The sequence below is a fragment of the Alosa sapidissima genome, chromosome 3 (assembly GCF_018492685.1).
Source record: "Alosa sapidissima isolate fAloSap1 chromosome 3, fAloSap1.pri, whole genome shotgun sequence".
Classification (NCBI taxonomy): domain Eukaryota; kingdom Metazoa; phylum Chordata; class Actinopteri; order Clupeiformes; family Clupeidae; genus Alosa; species Alosa sapidissima.
In genome coordinates, this window is record NC_055959.1 from 177,332 (window position 1) to 198,212 (window position 20,881).

The window sequence follows — 20,881 nt, forward strand, 5'->3', positions numbered from 1 at the left end:
TGCAGTAGCCTGAAAGTTGTCGGTTCAATTCCCGGCTTCCACTGTTGTGCCCTTGAGCAAGGCACTTAACCCCAAGTTGCTCCGGGGACAGTGTGATCCCTTTTAATATAGCTGACATATGTAAGTCACTTTGGTCAAGAAGTGTCTGCTAAATGTAATGTAATGTAACAATCCTGTTCTCGACAGTGGAAAAACTGACCCCCCCTCCCCCCAACTAGGACCCAAGCTCATCTCCACCATCAAATCAGACTGAACATAATATCTCAAACACATATCACTCAGCAACCACAACCAATAACTACAGAAGCATTAAACCTGATGTCTAACTTCAGTTTTATCAATACTGAAACTCTTAATAAAACAGTACAAAGTCTCACCTCCTCCACTTGCACACTAGATACTCTACCCACCGCCTTTTTAAAATGCCACACGATAGCTTTAGTTCATGTGCAAGACACTTTGCTTATGGAGTAACTTTGCACTTTACCCGTTATTTTAGTTTAGGGCCCTATGTATGTTAATGGTAAAGACTTGATTAAACCAAAATACTTTCATAAGCATGGGCATAGGTTTAGATGGGGACCATGGTAACTAGTGCCAATCAATATTTGACAAAATTGTCCCCACCAATATTTTTGGCTGAAACCAAAGGGGGTTTATCTATCTACCTTACAGTTTTTCTCAGTCACTTTGCTGCTTTTCTCAGATCAGAATGAAAATTCTCATAACTATTAGTTCAACCTCCACAACGTTTAGTCATTTGTGCACATCATAGTAGCAATTTCTCCTTCCTCTGAACAAATTGCAAATGCTTTTGGACATGTATCAGTTGCTTTGTCATGTCAGTCAAAATGAACTATACTTATGGATGCTGAATCTTCTGAATCAGCAGTTAAACTTCTAAAAAGAGAGTGTAGGAAGACTGAAAGAAAATGGCGTAAATACAAACTTCAGATCCACTATGAAATCCATAAAGAGATGCTCCGCACATATAACTCTGAAATATGCAAAGCAAGACAGTCTTTCTTTTCTAACATTATCAATAGAAGTTCAAATAACACTCATATTCTATTTTCAACTGTTGATAAGTTAACAAATCCCCCCTCACAATTAGCGCCTGAACTTCTCTCAACTAATAAATGCAATGAGTTTTCATCTTTTTTTAAAGGTAAAATTGACAAAATCAGACTCAACATATCTGATCAATTACAAATTCAACAACCTGAACTTCCAGCAACAAACAGAGGGAAACTAAACTTGATGTCAGAGTTCAGCTTGATAGACTACGAAACACTTGAAAAAACGGTACAGAATCTCAGCTCTTCCACATGTGTCTTAGACACTCTGCCTACCAATTTCTTCAAAACTGTTTTTCACCTCATAGCGGCGGACGTCCTTCAAATTGTACATGTATCACTGCTGTCTGGCACTTTTCCTAAGTCACTGAAAACAGCTGTTGTAAAGCCACTTCTCAAGAAGAATAACCTGGATGCCTCCATGCTAAACAATTACAGGCCCATATCCAATCTACCTTTTATTGGCAAAATTATTGAAAAAGTAATCTTTAATCAATTAACCACCTTCCTAACATCAAATGGGTATTTTGATTACTTTCAGTCTGGTTTTCGGGCAAATCACAGCACTGAAACAGCTCTCATTAAAGTTTCCAATGACATACGCCTCAACACAGATTCAGGTAAAACATCAGTCCTAGTGCTACTGGACCTTAAGTGCAGCATTTGACACTGTTGATCACAATATTTTACTACACAGACTAGAACACTGGGTTGGATTTACAGGCATAGTTATCAGCTGGCTAAAATCATATCTACAAGAAAGGAGCTTCTTTGTTGCCATCGGAAACTGTACCTCAACACCAACGTCCTTGACCTGTGGTGTTCCCCAGGGGTCGATCTTGGGGCCACTATTATTCAACCTCTATATGCTCCCACTTGGACAAATCATTCAATAATTTGATTTCATATCATAGCTATGCAGATGACACACAAATTTACTTAGCTCTATCACCAAACGACTATGGTCCTCTTGAATCTATGTGTCAGTGTATAGAACAAATCAACACCTGGATGTCTCAAAATTTTCTTCAGCTGAACAAAGAAAAAACTGAAGTAATTATATTTGGTAAAAATGAGGAAAGACTTAGGGTTGCCACTCTCCTTGACACAAAAGGGTTGAAGGCAAAGGATACTGTTAAAAATCTTGGTGTATTAATTGACAGTGATCTAAATTTCAACAGCCATATGAAAGCGATAACTAAATCAGCTTTTTACCACCTCAAAAATATTGCCAAACTCAGAGGGCTGATGTCAAAACATGACTTAGAAAAACTCATTCATGCATTTATCTCCAGCAGGGTTGATTACTGCAATGGACTGTTCACAGGCCTTCCTAAAAAGACTATTAAACAGCTTCAGGTGATACAAAATGCAGCAGCTAGGACTCTAACAAAAACTAAAAGAACTGACCACATTACTCCAATTCTTAAGTCCTTGCACTGGCTTCCAGTAAGTCACAGAATTGACTTTAAAGCACTATTGCTTGTTTATAAATCAGTAAATGGAGCAGGACCTAAATACTTGTCAGACATGCTTCAGCAGTACACACCTTCTCGTCCTCTCAGGTCCCAGGTGAAAAACCTGCTAGTAAAACCTACAGTTAGAACTAAACATGGTGAAGCAGCTTTTAGCTGCTATGCGGCTCAGCTGTGGAACCAACTTTCGGATGACATTAAAAAGGCCCCAACTGTAGCCAGTTTTAAATCTAGACTTAAGACCAAACTGTTCTCAGATGCTTTCTGCTAACTGTGCCAAGTTACAAATTCTGAATCTGCCTTGATAATTATTCTACTTTGTCTTTTATTACTTTTTTTTACTACTTTTGCCTTTGTTTTTGCTTACTAATTATTCTTTATTTTTAAATGATTTTACCTTGTGTTTTATGTTTTCTTTTTATTATGATCTTTACCTTTTAACTATTCTTTGACTATATTGCCCTTCTATGCTTTTATTTGTTATTATTGTTTGGTTTTGTTTATGTAAAGCACATTGAATGACCTCTGTGTATGAAATGTGCTATATAAATAAACTTGACTTGACTTGACTTGAATAGTCATTCCCAATAAAACTAATAGTCTTCATTGCTTGAGTCATTACATACAAAATTGGTGAACTAGTTATCAAATTCTGTCACAATGCTGTAGAATGGTGTAATGGTGTGTAGTGTGTGTGTGTCTGGGAGCGGGGGTTGTTATGGTGTGTGTGTGTGAGGAGGGGGTACCTGCAGGGGCAGTGTGTTCATTAGGGTGATATGGGCGACACACTGCCAAACGGGAAAAGGAGGGATTTTTTTTCTAACCAATTCTATCACGGCAACAGTCATTATCAGTGCTCTAGACATGTGATCTGCCATTAAATGGCACTGTCCAATCAGGCTAAAGTCGTGCTTCAAATGGTCCCATCCCTTTTGGGGCGATTTCAGTCAGGTTGAAAATCGCACAGAAGTCTCTCATAGACCATTTTTTTCAAATATCAGAGCTTTCAATACAATCTCTATGGGTTCCAGGAGAGCTTGCACTAATGCACTTTCTTCATACGTATGTAACTAAGAAAAGAGCAGGTAGCAGCTTCAATCAAGTCACATATTGTCAAGATGGCTAGCGTTCAGTGCAACTCGATTGTCTCTTTGAAAGAACTTCCTTTTAATCGGTGAACGAATCACAATAAATTGGCAACAAAACATTTAAGACCTCCCAGACCTAATTTAAACATTCAACAGGTTTCTATTAAGGAGAGAAAGTCCTACACCCGAGGATTTTCCATAAATTGGTGCAGACGAAAAACCTGGCTAGCAGGCTGCAGCGTAGCTAATGTAGTCTTCTGCTACCCCTGCCTACTCTTTCACCCTGAAGGCGGTTCGGCAGATAGCACTGTTTGGACAGCGACTGGTGTAACAGAAGCACCATCTCTCTGAAAAGATGAACTGTCGAAGACCCATATGGATAGCTGTTGGAGATTTTCTGCTTTCGGTAGAGTGAACATTTCCCCTCAACTGGATGAGGGATACTGGCTAGCTGTCTGTCGCCATAATAATGAGGTGAGCAAGAACCGCTACATCTTCAACCGGCTAATCCAGTGGGTGGATCGAAAAATTGCCTTCCCTGAGAATTTTTTCAGGAGCCGTCACTGAGTACCTGTATGTGTGTGTGCTACAGTGAGAGTGTGCGATTCTCTCTGTATGTGTGTGTGTGTGTGTGTGTGTGCGTGCGTGCGTGTGTGTGTTTGCTCCTGAGTGTGTGCGTGTGTTCGCTCCTGAGTATGTGCGCATGTTCATACGCGTGTGTGTGTGTTTGGGGGTATAGTGAAATGGTGTGTGTATGTGAGAGGGGAGAGGGGTGTACCTGTGTGTGGTGTGAGTGGGGGTGCAAAGTGGCAAGTGGAAAAAAGGGGGGTGGGGGGGGGGCGGTGGACGGTTAGACCAAACTTACTTTTTTGTAAAATGGGCAAAAAAGGCTTACCTTTAAACATTCAAAAGCAGGAACACGATGGGCCAAGTTTGGCCAGATTTTTTCATGGAAGAAATCATGGTCAACATCAAGGTTTGTAGAGTTTGGCTCTTCTACCTGAAAGAGCAAGATTATTTACATCTAACCAACACCACACACACCTACAAAATTAGAACTATTTATTCACCTCATCGGGAGACAGTCCAGTGATGTAGTTCCCTCCAAGTCCCTCCCTTCTGAGGTATACTCCTGAGTAATCAACTAAGAAAGGGGTGTCCATTCCTGGTCCGTGTGGACAGTGTACTACATAGATGTATCTAAAAACACAATAGCAAACATTAGACAGGAGCATATACAGTACAACCTCAAAGATATTAAATATTTTCATTGTATGTAATTATAAAATTAATCATACATGCATGAAGAATTTGTGGCACTGACCACACTTGTACAAATGGTCATTAACATATTCACAAAACATCTTAAGGCTAAGATTTAGGAGAAACATCTAAAACATCTTTCACATTGTGAAATCACTCATCAAGATCACTCAAGATGACTCATCACTTTCAATCATAGCATCATAATGGACGTAGACTTTGCGTTAACTTTGAAATCCAGCCTAACCAATCGCATTGTTCAGGGATTACTAACGTTACTTTGACACTAGCCTTTGCAAACTGATAATACACCACATTGTCAGTAAGAAAACAATGTATGGATGATTCCCCAGTTATAGTACTTTTCTTGTGTCTGGAAGAAAAACTAACACACATTTCTTCTTCCTTTGTTTTTATCACACTTACCACATACTAAGGGTAACTTTTAAGAAAATGACTCAATCATTGTTTTTAGTATACTAGTGCAGTGCTCATTCAAACATGCTATTCCTGTAGAAAAAAAAAACAATTACATGCCTTCATAGCAGAGAAAAACACCATTCCAGCTTATAAATAAACATGCAGTAAGCATAATTTGCAGCCTAATTTAATAACTTGATAGAGAAGGCAACCCATGTACATGCCCCCAGAGTGTAGCGCTGTAGCTGCCAGGCTGCATTTGCTGCTGGCTGTAGTAACTTGAGCTAGTTTTTGTAACTTGAGCAATTTTTTCCGTACCGACAGTATTCAGTGATCTTGAGAAACGGAGATCTATGTGAAAACCCGCCGGATAATTGGGGGCCTGCAAAGGCACCCCGTTGAGTTACTAGCTTTTCCTATTATTATTCTGCCATTGGAGTGTATGGCAGCCAATAGAACACCTTGGTAAAAAGTGCTGAAATTTGGCAGAAAGTTTCGGGACTCTCCACTGACCACTCACGCTCATTTGCGGATCTCTAAACCCAGCCGTCTAGCGCCACCAACGGGTCAAAATTAGGCCGAAAATTGAACCGCTGGGTTGAAAGTTATGAAATTCGGCGCACTGATTCAGGACCGTCCCATGATCACTTTCACCAATTTACAGAACTCTATGCCCAACACTCTAACGCCACCAATGGGTCAAAACTAGATTGCATTCATGCATGAGACCATTGAACGGTGCATCCGATTATCAGAAATCAGGCACTGCTGGAATCCATGGACCAACCTGAGTTCAATGACTCCTATTACGTCACTTTCCACCGTATTGGACCTCCGCCATATTGGATTTAGTCCAAACTCTACGAAAAGTTTCAGTGGTCACAAATTTCATCTGATTTTCACGGAACTTGGCGGAGATGATCTTCTGCCCGAGCCGCACAAATGATACTTGCCAGATTTTTCAATTTCATTTTTGTTTGCCATTGGCAGCCAATCAAATATGGCGACGAAGCCGCCAAACAGGAAGTGGACTAATATCTCCGTGACGCTTTGAGTTAACACAGCAAAACTCGATAACATTAGTCAGGACACTTTCTCAATCACTCACAGCAATTTTTATGTATATATATTGAACGCTCTAGCGCCACCACCAGTTCAATGTTGGACATGCAGTCATGCGTGTGATCCTTGACTCTTTTGTCTGATTTTCACAATTGAGGTAGCATCTGAATCCTTGGACCATCCCGAGTTCATCGACCCCTATCCCATCACTTTCCGCCATATTGGACCTCCGCCATATTGGGTTTAATACAAACTCTATGAAAAGTTTCAGCAGTTACAAATTTCATCCGATTTTCAAGGAACTTGGCGGAGATGATTTTCTGACCGAGCCACACAAACGATACTTGCCAGATTTTTCAATTTCAAGTTTGTTTGCCCGTGACAGCCAATCAAATATGGTGACGAAGCTGCCAAACAGGAAGTGGACTAACATATCGAAGACGCTTTGAGTTAATATACAAAACTCGATACTATTAGTCAGGACACTGTCCCAATCACTCACAGCAATTCTTATGCATATACATTGAATGCTCTAGCGCCACCTGCAGTTCAATGTTGGACATGCGTTCATGCGCGTGATCCTTGACTCTTTTGTCTGATTTTCACAATTGAGGTAGCGTCTGAATCCTTGGACCATCCCGAGTTCATCGACCCCTATCCCGTCACTTTCCATCATATTGGACCTCCGCCATATTGGATTTAGTCCAAACTCTACGAAACTCTACTCTTCTGATTTTCACGGAACTTGGCGGAGATGATCTTCAGACCGAGCCGCACAAACCATACTTGTCAGATTTTTCAAATTCCACTTAATTGGCCCATGACAGCCAATCAAATATGGCGATGAAGCCGCAAAACAGGAAGTGGGCTAACATCTCGGAGACGCTTTAATGTATGAAGTCCAAACTTGGTACAGGGACTTCGTATCTGATTGTGAGGACACAGTAGGAAATTGGCATCATTTGGCCACTATAGGGGGCACTGTAATACAGGAAGTGGGCTCGTATCTCAGCAACTCTTCGATGTATGAAGTCCAAACTTGGTACAGTGACATATTAGCTGATTGTGAGGACATGCAAGGAAAGTGGTCTCATTTAGCCTCTAGAGGTGCTGTAATAAAGAAAGTGAGCTCACATCACATATGGTATGATGCTTGCATGAGAAAAATACAAAACATCAGCAATTATATGGGTGCCATTGTTTTGGGATGTTTCCTTCATGTAAACATCATATACTGGTAGGCAAATAGAGAAAATATTGGTAACACTTTATAATAAGGTGCCATAATAAATAGCATTACCTAACCCTTTGTTAATATTTGTTAATTGTTACTAAAATATCTATTTGGCACAAGTTAATAGTTTTTTCATCATTAATTAAATAATAGTTGTTTGCATAAACATGTATGTCTGTATGTTAATGTTTTAACAAATAGAAAACAATCTATTAACTTTAAAAATATTGTATTAATATTTGTTAATAGTTAACTAAATGTCTTTTTGTCACTAATTAACAGTTATTTCTTACATCATTTAAATGTTAAATGTTTATTTACAAACTATTTGTTAGCATACAAGTTAATGACATATTATTTAACTAATAGTTATTAAACTGTGCTTCTGCCAATCACAATATGAACCAATCCTCATAGGACCCTTACAATAAAGTTGGTTAAGCTTAATTAATATATTAGTAATGTATAGCTACAGTACTCTCCAGAATTATTGGCACCTCTGCTAAAGTTGACTAAAAACCGGTATAAAAAACAATCTGTTGGTGATATATTGTAATCTCACAATGAAAAAAATGTGTGGCATTGCAACAATGTTTACATGTTTACAGAGATATACTGTAAGGTTGGTTGCAAAGATTAACATGCAGTATGCTGTTACGACTGACTGACACACGCGCACACACACACATTTTTGAAATCATACGCACTTTAGGCTATAGTCTTTATACATGGGTTTAGTTAATGATCGGGTTAATGATCGGGCTATAATAAGACCACACTTTAATAGTGATTGGTGTAAACCGGGACATTTTAGCATTCCAACAGGCTTTTGACTCAGGACACGCAACTCAAAATCGGAGCTGTCCCGGTTAAACCAGGACGTTTGGTCAGATTCTGTGTGAGTTGAATAACTTGCCTTTTCAGATTAAATGTGCATACTGTCTAATGTTTTGCGCATAGCCTAGTTGCTGTTGCCTACTAAAATGCCTACTAGCGCTGGGAATCAAAATACTTCCAGCGCTAGTAGGCATTTAAGGCATTTAGGCTAGTAGCACCATAGTAGGCTAGTAACACCAGAATATATAACATGTTAATTAAGGGGAAGACATAAAATGTACTGAAGCATTTGAGAGCACATTGTATTAAGTTGAAAGCTAGATAAGAGTTAGATAGATAATATAGATAAGATTACCGGGCAGTTCCAAGGCAAGGCATTTTAACTTTTAAAGTTTAGGCAAGCCATCTGCAATTAGAATTATGCCTAGAAGTAATGAAACTACAGATATTGATAATAAACTAAATTAGTGTTGTCACGATACCAAAATGATGACTTTGATACGATACCTGCCATAAATATCACGATGCTCGATACTGAAAAGATACTATTGCGAAATCCTAAGATATCTGGAAAAGAAAAGACTTGTACCTCCTCCAAGTCTATTGAGTCATTTGTGTTGAATTCGGTGCACTTTTGTAGTGTGCAGGTCAATTCTGGGTTCTAAACTTCTAAACTTCCTACATAAGTATTATTTTTTAGTCAGTAAAATAGTAGGCCTACTTTGTGTGATTAAGTCCTTTATTGTTTGTTATAGTTCATTTACATTGTGTTGTGTTTTGGCAATAAAGTAGCTTTAAATAGCCAAACTAGGCTAGGTCAGTGTTGAAATTACTGCATGCAAATCACTGAATACTATGCAGAGGGGCCTAATCTTTAGGCCATCTGATGTACAGTAAAGGCTACCCTAGACCTTCCCGTGTTCATGGAATTTCTTTGACAGTTGCAAAGGGAAAAATTTGAGGATAGTCTTCTTTGCGCCCAGTGTACAAGTACGACGTTCCAACCACTCAGGTCTTCGTCAGATAGGCCTACACCATTACCTGTTGGAATATATCTGTGTGCATTCCTACATTAAGTCTATTTCTTTGATTAATTATTGTTTTCATTACGGCTGTCTGTTTAATTGCGCTTAGATTTTTTAGAGGGGGTGGTGTTTTTAAGTGTAGCTGGACTAAGTAGATTCTTAACGTTAGCTTTACTGAACTCAACTCGTTTTTTTTCTGGAGCTGCGTCCGTACTTGCTGTAAGTTTTATAGTAATTGTATGGGAGTCTTGTGTTGTTAAGGGATTTGTTTATGTAGTTGTCATAGTTACAAGTTGGTAAACTAGTTATTAGCCGTAGTGGGTAGCAAAGATTCTAGAGCGCTACGGGTCTCACGTCGCTCTCAAGATCAGTCGCGTGCTGCCCTCTTTTGAGCTTGCGAGAGGCTTAAGATGCACAATTGCGCAGCCTATAATAAAAAGTAAATAATGCTTAATTAAATAAAGGCATGTGCGTACGCAGCCTATAAGTAAAGAAAAGACCCCTGCCATAATTTGAGGATTTACAATAGGCCTAGATGAGTAGGCCTAAATAATAGGACTACAGCTATTTTATAACTCAAGCAAATTGTTTTAACATATAATTGCACAAATTAAGTCCAACGGTAAGATTCATCTGGACGTGTTTTAAGTTGGCTGCAGCCTGTAAATAGGCTAATGATTTTTGAAAACGAACTTCTGTGGTCATATGCATTTTACATAGGCAAGCAGGACAATTTGGGAGTTTTTTACTGCATGGAAACGATACAATAGCCTAGTGTCAAGCACGGTTGTGTTTAGCCTAGGCCTACCATTTGCATTTATTTAAGTATCTATTTACCAGTGCAATAGCTACTTCTGTCTAAATAATAGGCCTATTTACCTCTCCTTATTTAGTGTAACCTTGGAAAAAGATCAATCGGGCCTTTCACACTGTCAGTTCTTGCAGTTCATTACTGAGAAAGAAAAAAAAAAACAGCTGGTAACGTTAAAAACAGCTGTTCAGGTGGGCTCATAATTGGAACTGTATATGAAATTTTGCGCTGAGCTTATTAAAATGGCGCCCTGTCAGGCTCAGAACGTACTTCATACCTATGACGTAACTGATCTATCTTCCTCCGCTCTAGAATCTTTGGTGGGTAGTGGTAGTTGATATTGTTTTCATTACGGCTGTCTGTTTAATTGCGCTTAGACTGGCCTTGGTGGCGTGAGTTTTTAGAGGGGGTGGTTTTCCGCGTGATCAGTTAGGACTAGCATTTAAAGTGGCTGTGCTGGAGCGCCAGCGCTCGTGTGCAGCCGTCCTCGTGTGAAGACTTACTCGTGTCAAGACGAATCGAGTCTACCTGCGACGGACACAAGCAAGGCACCTCTCAGATAAGTTTCACTCTTATCTCACCTTGTCTTGTTAGCTGACAATCCTTCTAATAATGTGCCTTCAACATATCCCTGTATCCAGTCAGGTTAATAAGCGCACTGATGTTGAAAGGCAACAATCCGTTCAGCAGGCTTGTCCTACTTTTTCTGTAGGGTTGTGGAATTGCCAATCTGCAGTGAATAAAGCGGACTTCATTCCTGCTCTGGCCTCACAGTTATCGCTTCAATTGCTTGCGCTTACAGAGACATGGATTAGGCCAGAGAATACTGCCACACCTGCAGCGTTGTCGACCAATTATGCTTTTTCGCATACCAGTCGTTTGTAGAGGAGGCGAGACAGGCTTTCTCGTCTCTGATGATTGGAGGTTTACACAGTTGCTGCCTGCTCAGGTCCACAACTCGTTTGAATATCATGCCATCATGATAACTGAGCCATACCAATTATACTTGGTGGTTATTTATCGCCCTCCAGGACAACTTGGGAACTTTGTGAATGAGTTGGACATTCTGTCTGCTATTCCAATGGATGCATGCCCATTATTAATCCTTGGCGATTTTAATATTCATTTGGATAACTCGTCTTCAATTGACTTCCTTTCCTTACTCTCCTCATTTAATATCACACATGTCCACAGTCCTCCTACTCACAAGGCTGGTAAAGATCTTGATTTAATTCTGGTACGTAACTGTAATACAGACAACGTTTTGGTTAATCCATTACATATCGGATCATCACTTTATCAGATTCTCTGTGCGTCTCCTGGATAACTCAGCAGCTCCTCCTCTGACAATTTCGTTCCGGCGTAATCTCAGAAGCCTCTCAAGCGACCATTTTGCAACATTAGTAATATCTGCTTTACCTACTCCTAGCTCATTCTTGGCACTTGAGGTTAATGACGCTACAGAGACTCTCTGCTCTACACTGGCATCTTGTCTGAATGCAGCATGTCATCTTTCCTCAAGACCTACTCGTTCTAAACCTCGTCATCCATGGCTGATGAACAGTATAGTCTCAGTACGAAAAGAACTTAGAGCTGCTGGGTGGAAATGGCGTAAATCCAGAGATGGAAATTATCTTAGTAACTACCAGTCTTTGCTGTCATCCTTTTCATCCACTGTTACACTTGCAAAAAAGGCATTCTATCAAAGCAAGATTGAGAGCGCCACTGACAGTAGAAAACTCTTTTCTACTTTCAAATCTCTTCTCAATCCTTCACCACCACCATCAACTACTTCACTGTCAGCAGATGACTTTGCAACATTTTTCACTGAAAAAGTTGCTAAATAAAAATAAGTACTCAGTTTGATGCTCCTATAAGGAGGGATTTGCCTTGTGTTAGTATGACCGCATCATTGGACTCTTTCTCTCCTCTTGATGAGGAAGCAGTCTCTCAGCGAAGTCGTCCAACAACATGCCCATTAGATCCTGTCCCGTCCACTCTTCTACAGTCTATCTCACCCGTATTTAATGCTTCACTCAGTTCTGGAATAGTTCCTTATTCTTTTAAACAGGCTAGGGTTACACCTCTGCTAAAGAAAAGTACACTTAATCCAACTGAGGTGAAGAACTACAGACCTGTCTCCCTTCTTCCTTTCATGTCAAAGGTTTTGGAGAAAGTGGTCTTCAACCAAGTTTGTGACTTTCTTCATCAGAATAATCTACTAGACCCTATGCAGTCTGGTTTCAAGAGTGGTCATTCTACTGAAACTGCTCTTCTGTCTGTGACTGAAGCATTGAGAGTAGCTAAGTCCTCTGCTCAGTCATCAGTATTAATTCTACTAGATTTATATGCAGCCTTTGATACTGTTAACCATGACATTCTCCTACAGTGGGCATCGCTTTCAAATGGCCACTTCAGTCGCGCATTACGGGGCGTGAAGCTGCGTGAAGCTTTAGTACCACTTTCATTGACTGCTTGACATGTCATTTTTATTTTTCTGTACAATAGACAAATACATCTGCTTTATGCCACAGAATTACATTCATATTTGGCTGACTGCAGACGCGCCACTTACCTCCCCATATTCCAAGATTAAGATAGTAGCCTATACAAAAAGCACTTCATACTATCATAAATTTTTTTTTAAAACGAATAGCTATTTGCAATTTGACAAAACACTGGTCCTCATTTTGCGAATGCGAGGACGATATGAGCCTGTTGCATTTAGTTAGATGTCCGAGTCACGCATAATGTTTGAAAACCACTGGCTCGTAATCACAATAATTTTGCCTACATTTTTGTGAGTAGCATAGAGATCGTTAAAAACAATAAAGTATGGCTCTCCGTTTGGGACATCGAAAACGTATATTTTTAATAGACTACCGTCGAAGATGCTGACTTGCAAAAGCCTCGGGATAACACGTTATCTCCACTATCATCAGTAATGCCCCTTGATCAAAGTGGGGAATGAAATAAAAGTTTGAGAACCACTGGCTTAACAAGTTACCTGCAGTCCAGAACACAGAATCTGTTGCAATATTCTGATGATCGGCGATGATATCGGCAAATGTTTGTTTTCCAAAGTAAGAATTTCAATTCACCATGCACCTTCGACAATGAATAGCTCATTACACTTGTTACTGTTAAACGTAGGCCTACCTGGTATCATTACAAACATTATTCTGTGTCCTAAAACTGGCATATTTTATGGCATTGTGTCATGTAAGTTCGTTGCAAAATCTAGAGAAATGTGTGAGGTGGTCAGCGGGGGACAATTGAGACACACATTGGATTGTGTTATTACTTGAACATTCCACACTATCCACAGCTGTGGTAGGCCTATCAGGGGCAGGAGGATTACTGTTAGCGCAGGCTTTATATAAAATTCTTCAACAGAAGGCCTCGAATGTTGTCTTGTTTGTGGAGCGCTTTGCTTCGCTTCTGTAATCTCGGCCTCATTGAAAATGAGGGCTTCCCTCAATGACCCTGAGAGAATAAATAAAGGTTGAATGAATGAATGAATGAATGATTCTGTGGTTTGCTCAGTCTACAGTAAATAACAGACCCGCCAGAATGTGCGTTATGATGCTTTTTTACGAGCAAGATGTTTTTGGTACCCTACGCACACTGCATGTTCTTAAATAACAATGATCATCAGTAATATTCGACCATTAATTTGGGTAAATGGGCAAGCGTGACCACCTTGATTGGCTGATGATTGTAACACGGGCATGATTCCAAACACCTCCCTTACGATGATGAGTGACAGGTGACAGGTCTTGGAGTTTTCTCTTAAAAGTTATTCACAAAGCCTTTCAGACAACTCCTAAACTAGGAGTGAGTCTTCGTGGCTATGGATGACGTCATTACTCATGCACGAGCTTGACTGAAGTGACCACCTTGATTGGCTGACGATTGTAACGCGGGAATTCCAAACACCTCTCTTCCGATGATGAGTGACAGGTGACAGGTCGGAGAATGCGTGCGCTACACAAGTAGTGCGAAGGACGGAAGATGATTAATAACTGAATAAAAAGGCCTAGCCTAAATGAATAAAGAGTAAGGCCAAACAAATAGCCTAGTAGCCTAATGAAACATAGGCCTATGGATTGATGCAGTAGCCTACCTTTGCAACATTATTAAATTAATCTGTCACCATATGCCTAGGCTACGTTTGCAAAGAGGAGAACATTTTAATTTGATTCACAATGAAAGTTTACATTTCATTTACATGTGAACAATGAGTAGTTTTGGTTGTTGTTGGTGGCGTTATTGCATCCCTTTTATGAATGAAAAATTGTTCCCTCGCGATTGGAAGCTCCTGTTGCGCATAGGCTACGCATTTCAAAACATCGCAACGTAAAATGCCACAAAAAAGCTGTTTATGAATAGGTCTTAGTGAGTTAGGAGTCCTCTCGACTTAAGCTGTCCCAGAGGTGCTACTTTTAGGTCTAAAATGCTTTGTGAACTACTTTTTGTGAAAGTTTAGGTTTACTTTAGTTTAGGTTTAAACTTAAACTAAAGAGTCCTAAAGTTAGGAGTGAAACGCCCATTATTTTTAGGAGTTGCTCCTAAATTCGCCAGGTAGGAGCTACATTTAGCCTTAAAATTCTTTGTGAATACGGCCCTGAATAAAAAGGCCTAGCCTAAATGAATCAAGGCAAAACAGCCTAGTAGCCTAATGAAACATACGGATTGATGTAGTATCTTTGTAACATTATTAAATTATTCTGTTACTATGCCTATGTTTGCAAAAGAGAACATTTTAATTTGATTCACAATAATGTTACATTTAATTTACATGCTGACAATGATTAGCCTTTTGGTTGTTGTTGGCGGCGTTATTGCATGTTAGTTATGCCTACAATGCAAAGTTGCTTCCTCACGATTGGAAGCTCCTAGCTGCATAGGATTTCAAAACACGGCAAAATGCTGCAGGTTTGTGAATAGGTCTGTGAGTAAGGAGTCCTCTTGACTTCTTTTAAGCTGTCAGAGGTGGGAAGGTGTGATTTGTTGGGGGCAGGGCCGGATGGGCACAAATGTCTGGTCCCAGCCAACGTGAATCGGGTGGTTAATAGGCCTATCGTGAAGATTTTTCCTGCCATCTAAGAGGCACGAGCGCATCTGTGAGGCCAAGCCTCACCAAGTAGCTTGTTTGTTTACAACTAACATTCCATTTAATTAAACTGCTTTATAGGCTATGCCGAAATAGTTTAATTATTAATTATTATTATATATTATATATATATTATATATTAGTGTCGGGTGAATTGAAATGTTCTCAAAGTAGATGGCTGAAAGCTGCTTGGGATCCCCCCCGTCAAGCAATATAACCATACAAACGCGCTTCCTGCACTCATTGTTTCAAAAGGAGTAATTTTGGCTTTGTCAGAACTGAAGAGCTGTGGACAGCACGGCACGGTATGCCCAATGAAAATAAATTAACGCAACGCAACACAACACAGACCCCGCTTCTCTCGCGTCAGTCACTGACAGTAACCTAGAATAAATGCATGGGGGACTTTTCAACACTTCCCCATGACAAAGACATCGTAAAACACTGAAAGTTAATATTTTGTCACTAGCAACATACATCTGTCCTTTGTTAAATGTATTATGTTCCAAGTAGCCTATGCGTAATTCTGCTTCATAAAGTTGAACAAATACATTTGCTTATTTCACAGAAAAATATAAATAGCCAGTTAGGGTCTACAGTGCAGAGTTGGTAAGTTATGGTAGGCCAACTTGCAGTGAACATACAAACAGGGGAAATTCTTTCTCTTGTAGCTGAGTAGCCTCAGGTGCGCACGTAGACATAAGGCCGAACATGCAAGTGCCAATGAATCGTGCTCTCACGACAATCACGCCGTTAAACTTAAATAGGTTAACAACAGGGCAACACAGAGACAGGCCCGATGGCAGGGCTGTTATGAGAGTATTAAAATATGGGATATTCTACGGGAAAACATTAAAACGGCAAGACAGCGGGGGAAAGTTAAAATATGTGATAAACACGGAAAAAGTTGGCATGCATTGTTTCGGTCTTATTTGGGATTATTTGTCATATTATTAATCACATATGATTATTTGTGAAATTGTGCAAACAGGCGCAAAACATTTGAAAAGGAAGGACTGGTAGCATGCAAGCTCACGGGAAAGATTGATGTAAGAACGTTATCACAGTGTGTGGCTGTGGCGCGGGCGGAAGACAGCGACAATTGGCAGGGGAGGGTCATGTCTTTTTTAACAATTCTGTCGGAGGGTCATTGAACAATTTCTAGCAGGCAAGAGAGGGTCATGCTTGCAACTGAAGCACTCAAAATTCCTCCGGTGCCCCCTTCAATAAATAACGAACAGTCCCTAGATTGCTGCTGGGCTAATATGTCTTGGTTCATGTCTGTTAACAACTCATTGCCATCAAACGCATAGCCTCTCGCGGTTGCACCCATTACAAACAAACATGCAATGTGAACGTCTGGGATTGGGGAGAGCACTAAATGCTCTACTGAATAAGCACGAAGTCAAACCTTTAAATGAAAAACACTCTTTAATAATCAAAAAAAAAAATAAACCGCTAATGAAGTAAACTTTGTTGTGACCATCAAAAATCGTTTATCGCCTGTAACTCCGTGATAACAGGACGTAACAGGAAGGCATTTGGCTGAGCAACGGAGGTTAATATGCTCTATATTTTGTCCAAATGATGTCTGTCTATTATCGTTGCACTCTGAGAAAACCAGAATGTTTAATTTGTCCTGCGTTTTTTCTACGGCTGCAAACGGGATTCACTCGCAGTTAACCAAATATTTCTTTATTAGGGCAGGGCAGGCATATTTCTGGCTATTAAATTATTTCTAAACCAGTCTGCTAAAGTCTGTAGTGAAGTCTGTGTAGGGTTTTCCAGGCTCCATTTCTTTTTACGAGACACCCTGCTCACTTGAGACATCTACCGGTTGTTTGGGTTGTTGCTGCGTCTCACTGGAAAAATACAAATTAAAGTCGCGTGATACCGCGTGATCCCGCGTGATCCCACGCGCGGACTGCGAGTGAAGCTGGCCAAGTCAAAGCACTGCCCACTGTATCTATACTATCTGAACTAGGAATTTCTGGAAAAGCTCTTGACTGGTTTAAATCTTACCTTAAGGCGAGACACGGCAGGTGAAAACATCGTTTTTTCATGCACTGGTCAATTTCGAGATTTTGAGCTAGTATGTTACCTTGGCATGTATTCTATCACACTACTACAACAAAAAAGTCCGATTTACACATTTAGTTGTTTATTTCATTATATTGTGTCTACTCGCGCCTGTATATTTCTCCTAAATTCAGCAAAAGTTAGCATTCTAACCTTGCATGCACTCCCGCGACCGTGGTCCAAAACATAACATGTTTGAAGAATGAACAATGAAGATTTCTACAGAGGGGTTTGTTGATATATTATTCCTAGCCTGACTTACATGACATTTTATGCCTAAAAACATGGAAAAAAGCAATTTTTTTAGGGCTAGTGACATAATTTTCTGATTTACAGGATAACAAAAGTAGATATTCATAAATCCCTCTGTAAATGTTTTCCCATCTAATATCTGAACACAATGAAAACATAATTTTGAACTTGGCTGTATCCAATGCTCAGGTTTCGTGCCTTGTATGTATGCAAATTAGCGCATATTTAATTAGATAATGCCTAATTTTCATATGTAAACATTAAATTACAGCAAACTTGTAATACATTTTTTTCTCATATTAATGTAAGTAATCAACTGGGGAAGTTTCATAGTGATATGTGCTTGTTAAAAATGTTACCCTATTCACCTGTAGTGTCTCGCCTTAAAGGGCGTTCTTTCAACGTGTCTTGGCAGGGACAGGTGTCTAAGTCTCTTGACCTCACCACAGGTGTGCCTCAGGGATCAGTATTAGGACCCTTACATGGATTTGACTATCACTGTTATGCAGACGACACTCAACTTTACCTGTCTTTCCCACCGGATTTCTAAGGATATTTCAGCCTGGATGAAAGATCGGCACCTTCAGCTTAATCTCTCAGCTAAAACAGCTATTCCCCAACAGATTAACATCCAGCTTGACTCAACTTCTCTGACCCCAACTAGATCGGCACGAAACTTGGGCGTTGTAATTGATGACCGACTTAACTTCTCTGAGCATATAGTAGGGCTGCACGATTATGGCCAAAATGATCATCACGATTATTTTGATCAATATTGAGATCACGATTATTTATCACGATTATTAATTAATTTTAGTGACAAAAATATTTTTTCCCTAAACATATTGGACTTGCTATCTGGCTCACCCAAATTCTTCCCCTCACATTTACTCCCCTAAATTACTGCAAATATAGATTTGACTGCGACTTCCAAACTTCCAAACAACTTCCAAACAAATGTTTTGTGCGTGCTACTTTGTTAATATTTGGGAAAACGTTAACAGCCCACCTGGAATCCTCCCAACGCTCCCCATTAGCCACTTAAGCTCTGCTTCTTGTTCATGAGTTTACTGTAATCGTTTAGTCCAGGGGTGTCCAAACTTTTTGACTGAAGGGCCACATTGGGTTTTGAAAATTGGCCAGCGGGCCACACACAAATAATAATAATAACTAGATGTACCGCCGAGCGGTACAAAATATGACCGCCGCCCAGTCCAGCACATTTTTTCCACAAAAATAAATCACGCTGAAAGGCCTATATGATTCTAACTGTCTCACTAAATTGCATTATCCACACTCAATTCTCACTGGTATCTGCTAGACAACAAGTACCAAAACATGATTAGTTCATAGATTTCACATGTAAAATTCATTTTATACAACCCCACCCCCATCTTGCCTGTTCATAATTCTGAGAAATTCTTGAATTGTGTGCATGTGTGCGTGTACATGTTTATGTGTGTGTGTGTGTGTGTGTGTGTGTGCGTGCTTGTGTGTTTGCCTGCGTATGTGTGTTTGTGCATGTGCATGCATGCGTACATATGTCTACTGTGTGAGTATGTGTCATACGTATGATTACTGTGAATGTATGTGTGTGCATGTGTATCTGTTTATGCACATGTGTGCACATGGAATGGGTTAAAATTACCCCTGGAGGCAAACATACAGAAAAAATTGGTCATCCTAGGCCCTATGGTTCTCAAGATATTCACAGAAAACTGTGTCTGCCCTACCCTCCTTTCGGGGGGTCCAGTACAGCGGGGGGGCTACAGATCAAAACAAAAAATGATGGTTCCATGCTATCCATGTGGGGTTACATGCCCACCAAGTTTCGTGTACCCCGGTCTTTCAGTGTCCCGGGAATCCTTGTTGGTGTACGGTCACTAAATGTACACATAAATTATTTTATTGTAAGGCCCCCCATGAACGAAAGTTCACAAAACTTGGCATGCATTCGGAGGGTGTCATAATGATCCTAAACTTTCAATTTCGTGCAGTTTTGACCATGTCAGCCAGAGATATTGTGATGAAAACACCTCATTTTTTGCTTTTTAATTTTTAACTAGGGTGGGCTATACATGAAATAAGTGGTAATGGGATGGGTTGACATGCCCCCTTAAGACCAACATACAAAAAAAGGTGGACCTCCTAAGCCCTACGGTTCTCGAGATATTCACAGAAAACTGTCTACGGCCACCTACAGGCCAGTTGGTGTATAGTAACATAAATTAATTTATTGTGTGGCCCCCCATGAACGGAATTCCACGGACGGCTTGGCGTGCATTCAAAGGGTGTCATAATGATCCTACACTTCCAATTTCGTGCAGTTTTGACTATGTTAGGTCACAGATATCTGCGATTACATCACCTCATTTTTTTTACTTTTTTGTGTTTAACTAGGTGGCGCTATACATGAAATGAGTGGTTATGGAATGGGTTGACATGGCCCCTTGAGATTAACATACAAAAAAAAATGGTCCTCTTAAACCTTACGGTTCTCTAGATATTCACAGAAAACTGTGTCTGCCCTACCCTCCTTTCGGGGGGTGCAGTCCAGCGGGGGGGGGCTACAGATCAAAACGAAAAACGATGGTTCCATGCTATCCATATGGGGTTACATGCCCACCAAGTTTCGTCTACCCCGGTCTTTCAGTGTCCCAGGAATCCTTGACGGAAATTTGGACATGCGAAAAAGGAAAAAAAAAAAAGAAAAAATCTGACTAAACCTATATGGCTTCGCTGCGCGGCGGTCATAATAATAATAATACTAATAATAATAATAATAATAATAATAATGTTTTGTATTATTGACAAAATTATTTTGTTGTAGAAAATTATTTTTTTAAGAAATACTGTTAATTTGATGCTGTTTAATTAATTTATAAATGGTGCACTGTCACTTTAAGACTCTTTGCCAGCTCCACTCAAATAGTGCTGTGCCCTCTCACAGTTTATAAATGGTCAGTAGTGGGAACTACTGTTGCCATCGCCCTCTCTCCCACGCTCAAATGCGTCCCCAATTAAATGGACTAGCATAACGTAGTTAGATCTGCTGCAATGGAGATACTATGTATCTCGATGTGACAAGCTGTTTTGACATTGACATTGTAAACGTTCTCTAAGAAGAGTGTAAAGCAGTTTGT

General features: G+C 40.0%; 1 protein-coding gene across 1 annotated transcript in view; it reads right to left on the reverse strand.

Annotated features, from left to right (window-relative positions):
* Positions 1-20,881, reverse strand: part of foxred1 (FAD-dependent oxidoreductase domain containing 1) — a 103,826-nt gene that overhangs the window by 14,389 nt on the left and 68,556 nt on the right. The window contains exons 9-10 of the mRNA XM_042086220.1: positions 4,710-4,839; positions 4,535-4,639 (exon numbers count right to left, since the gene is read on the reverse strand). Coding sequence (XP_041942154.1) covers positions 4,535-4,639; positions 4,710-4,839 — 235 coding nt within the window. The remainder of the gene's footprint in view (positions 1-4,534; positions 4,640-4,709; positions 4,840-20,881) is intronic.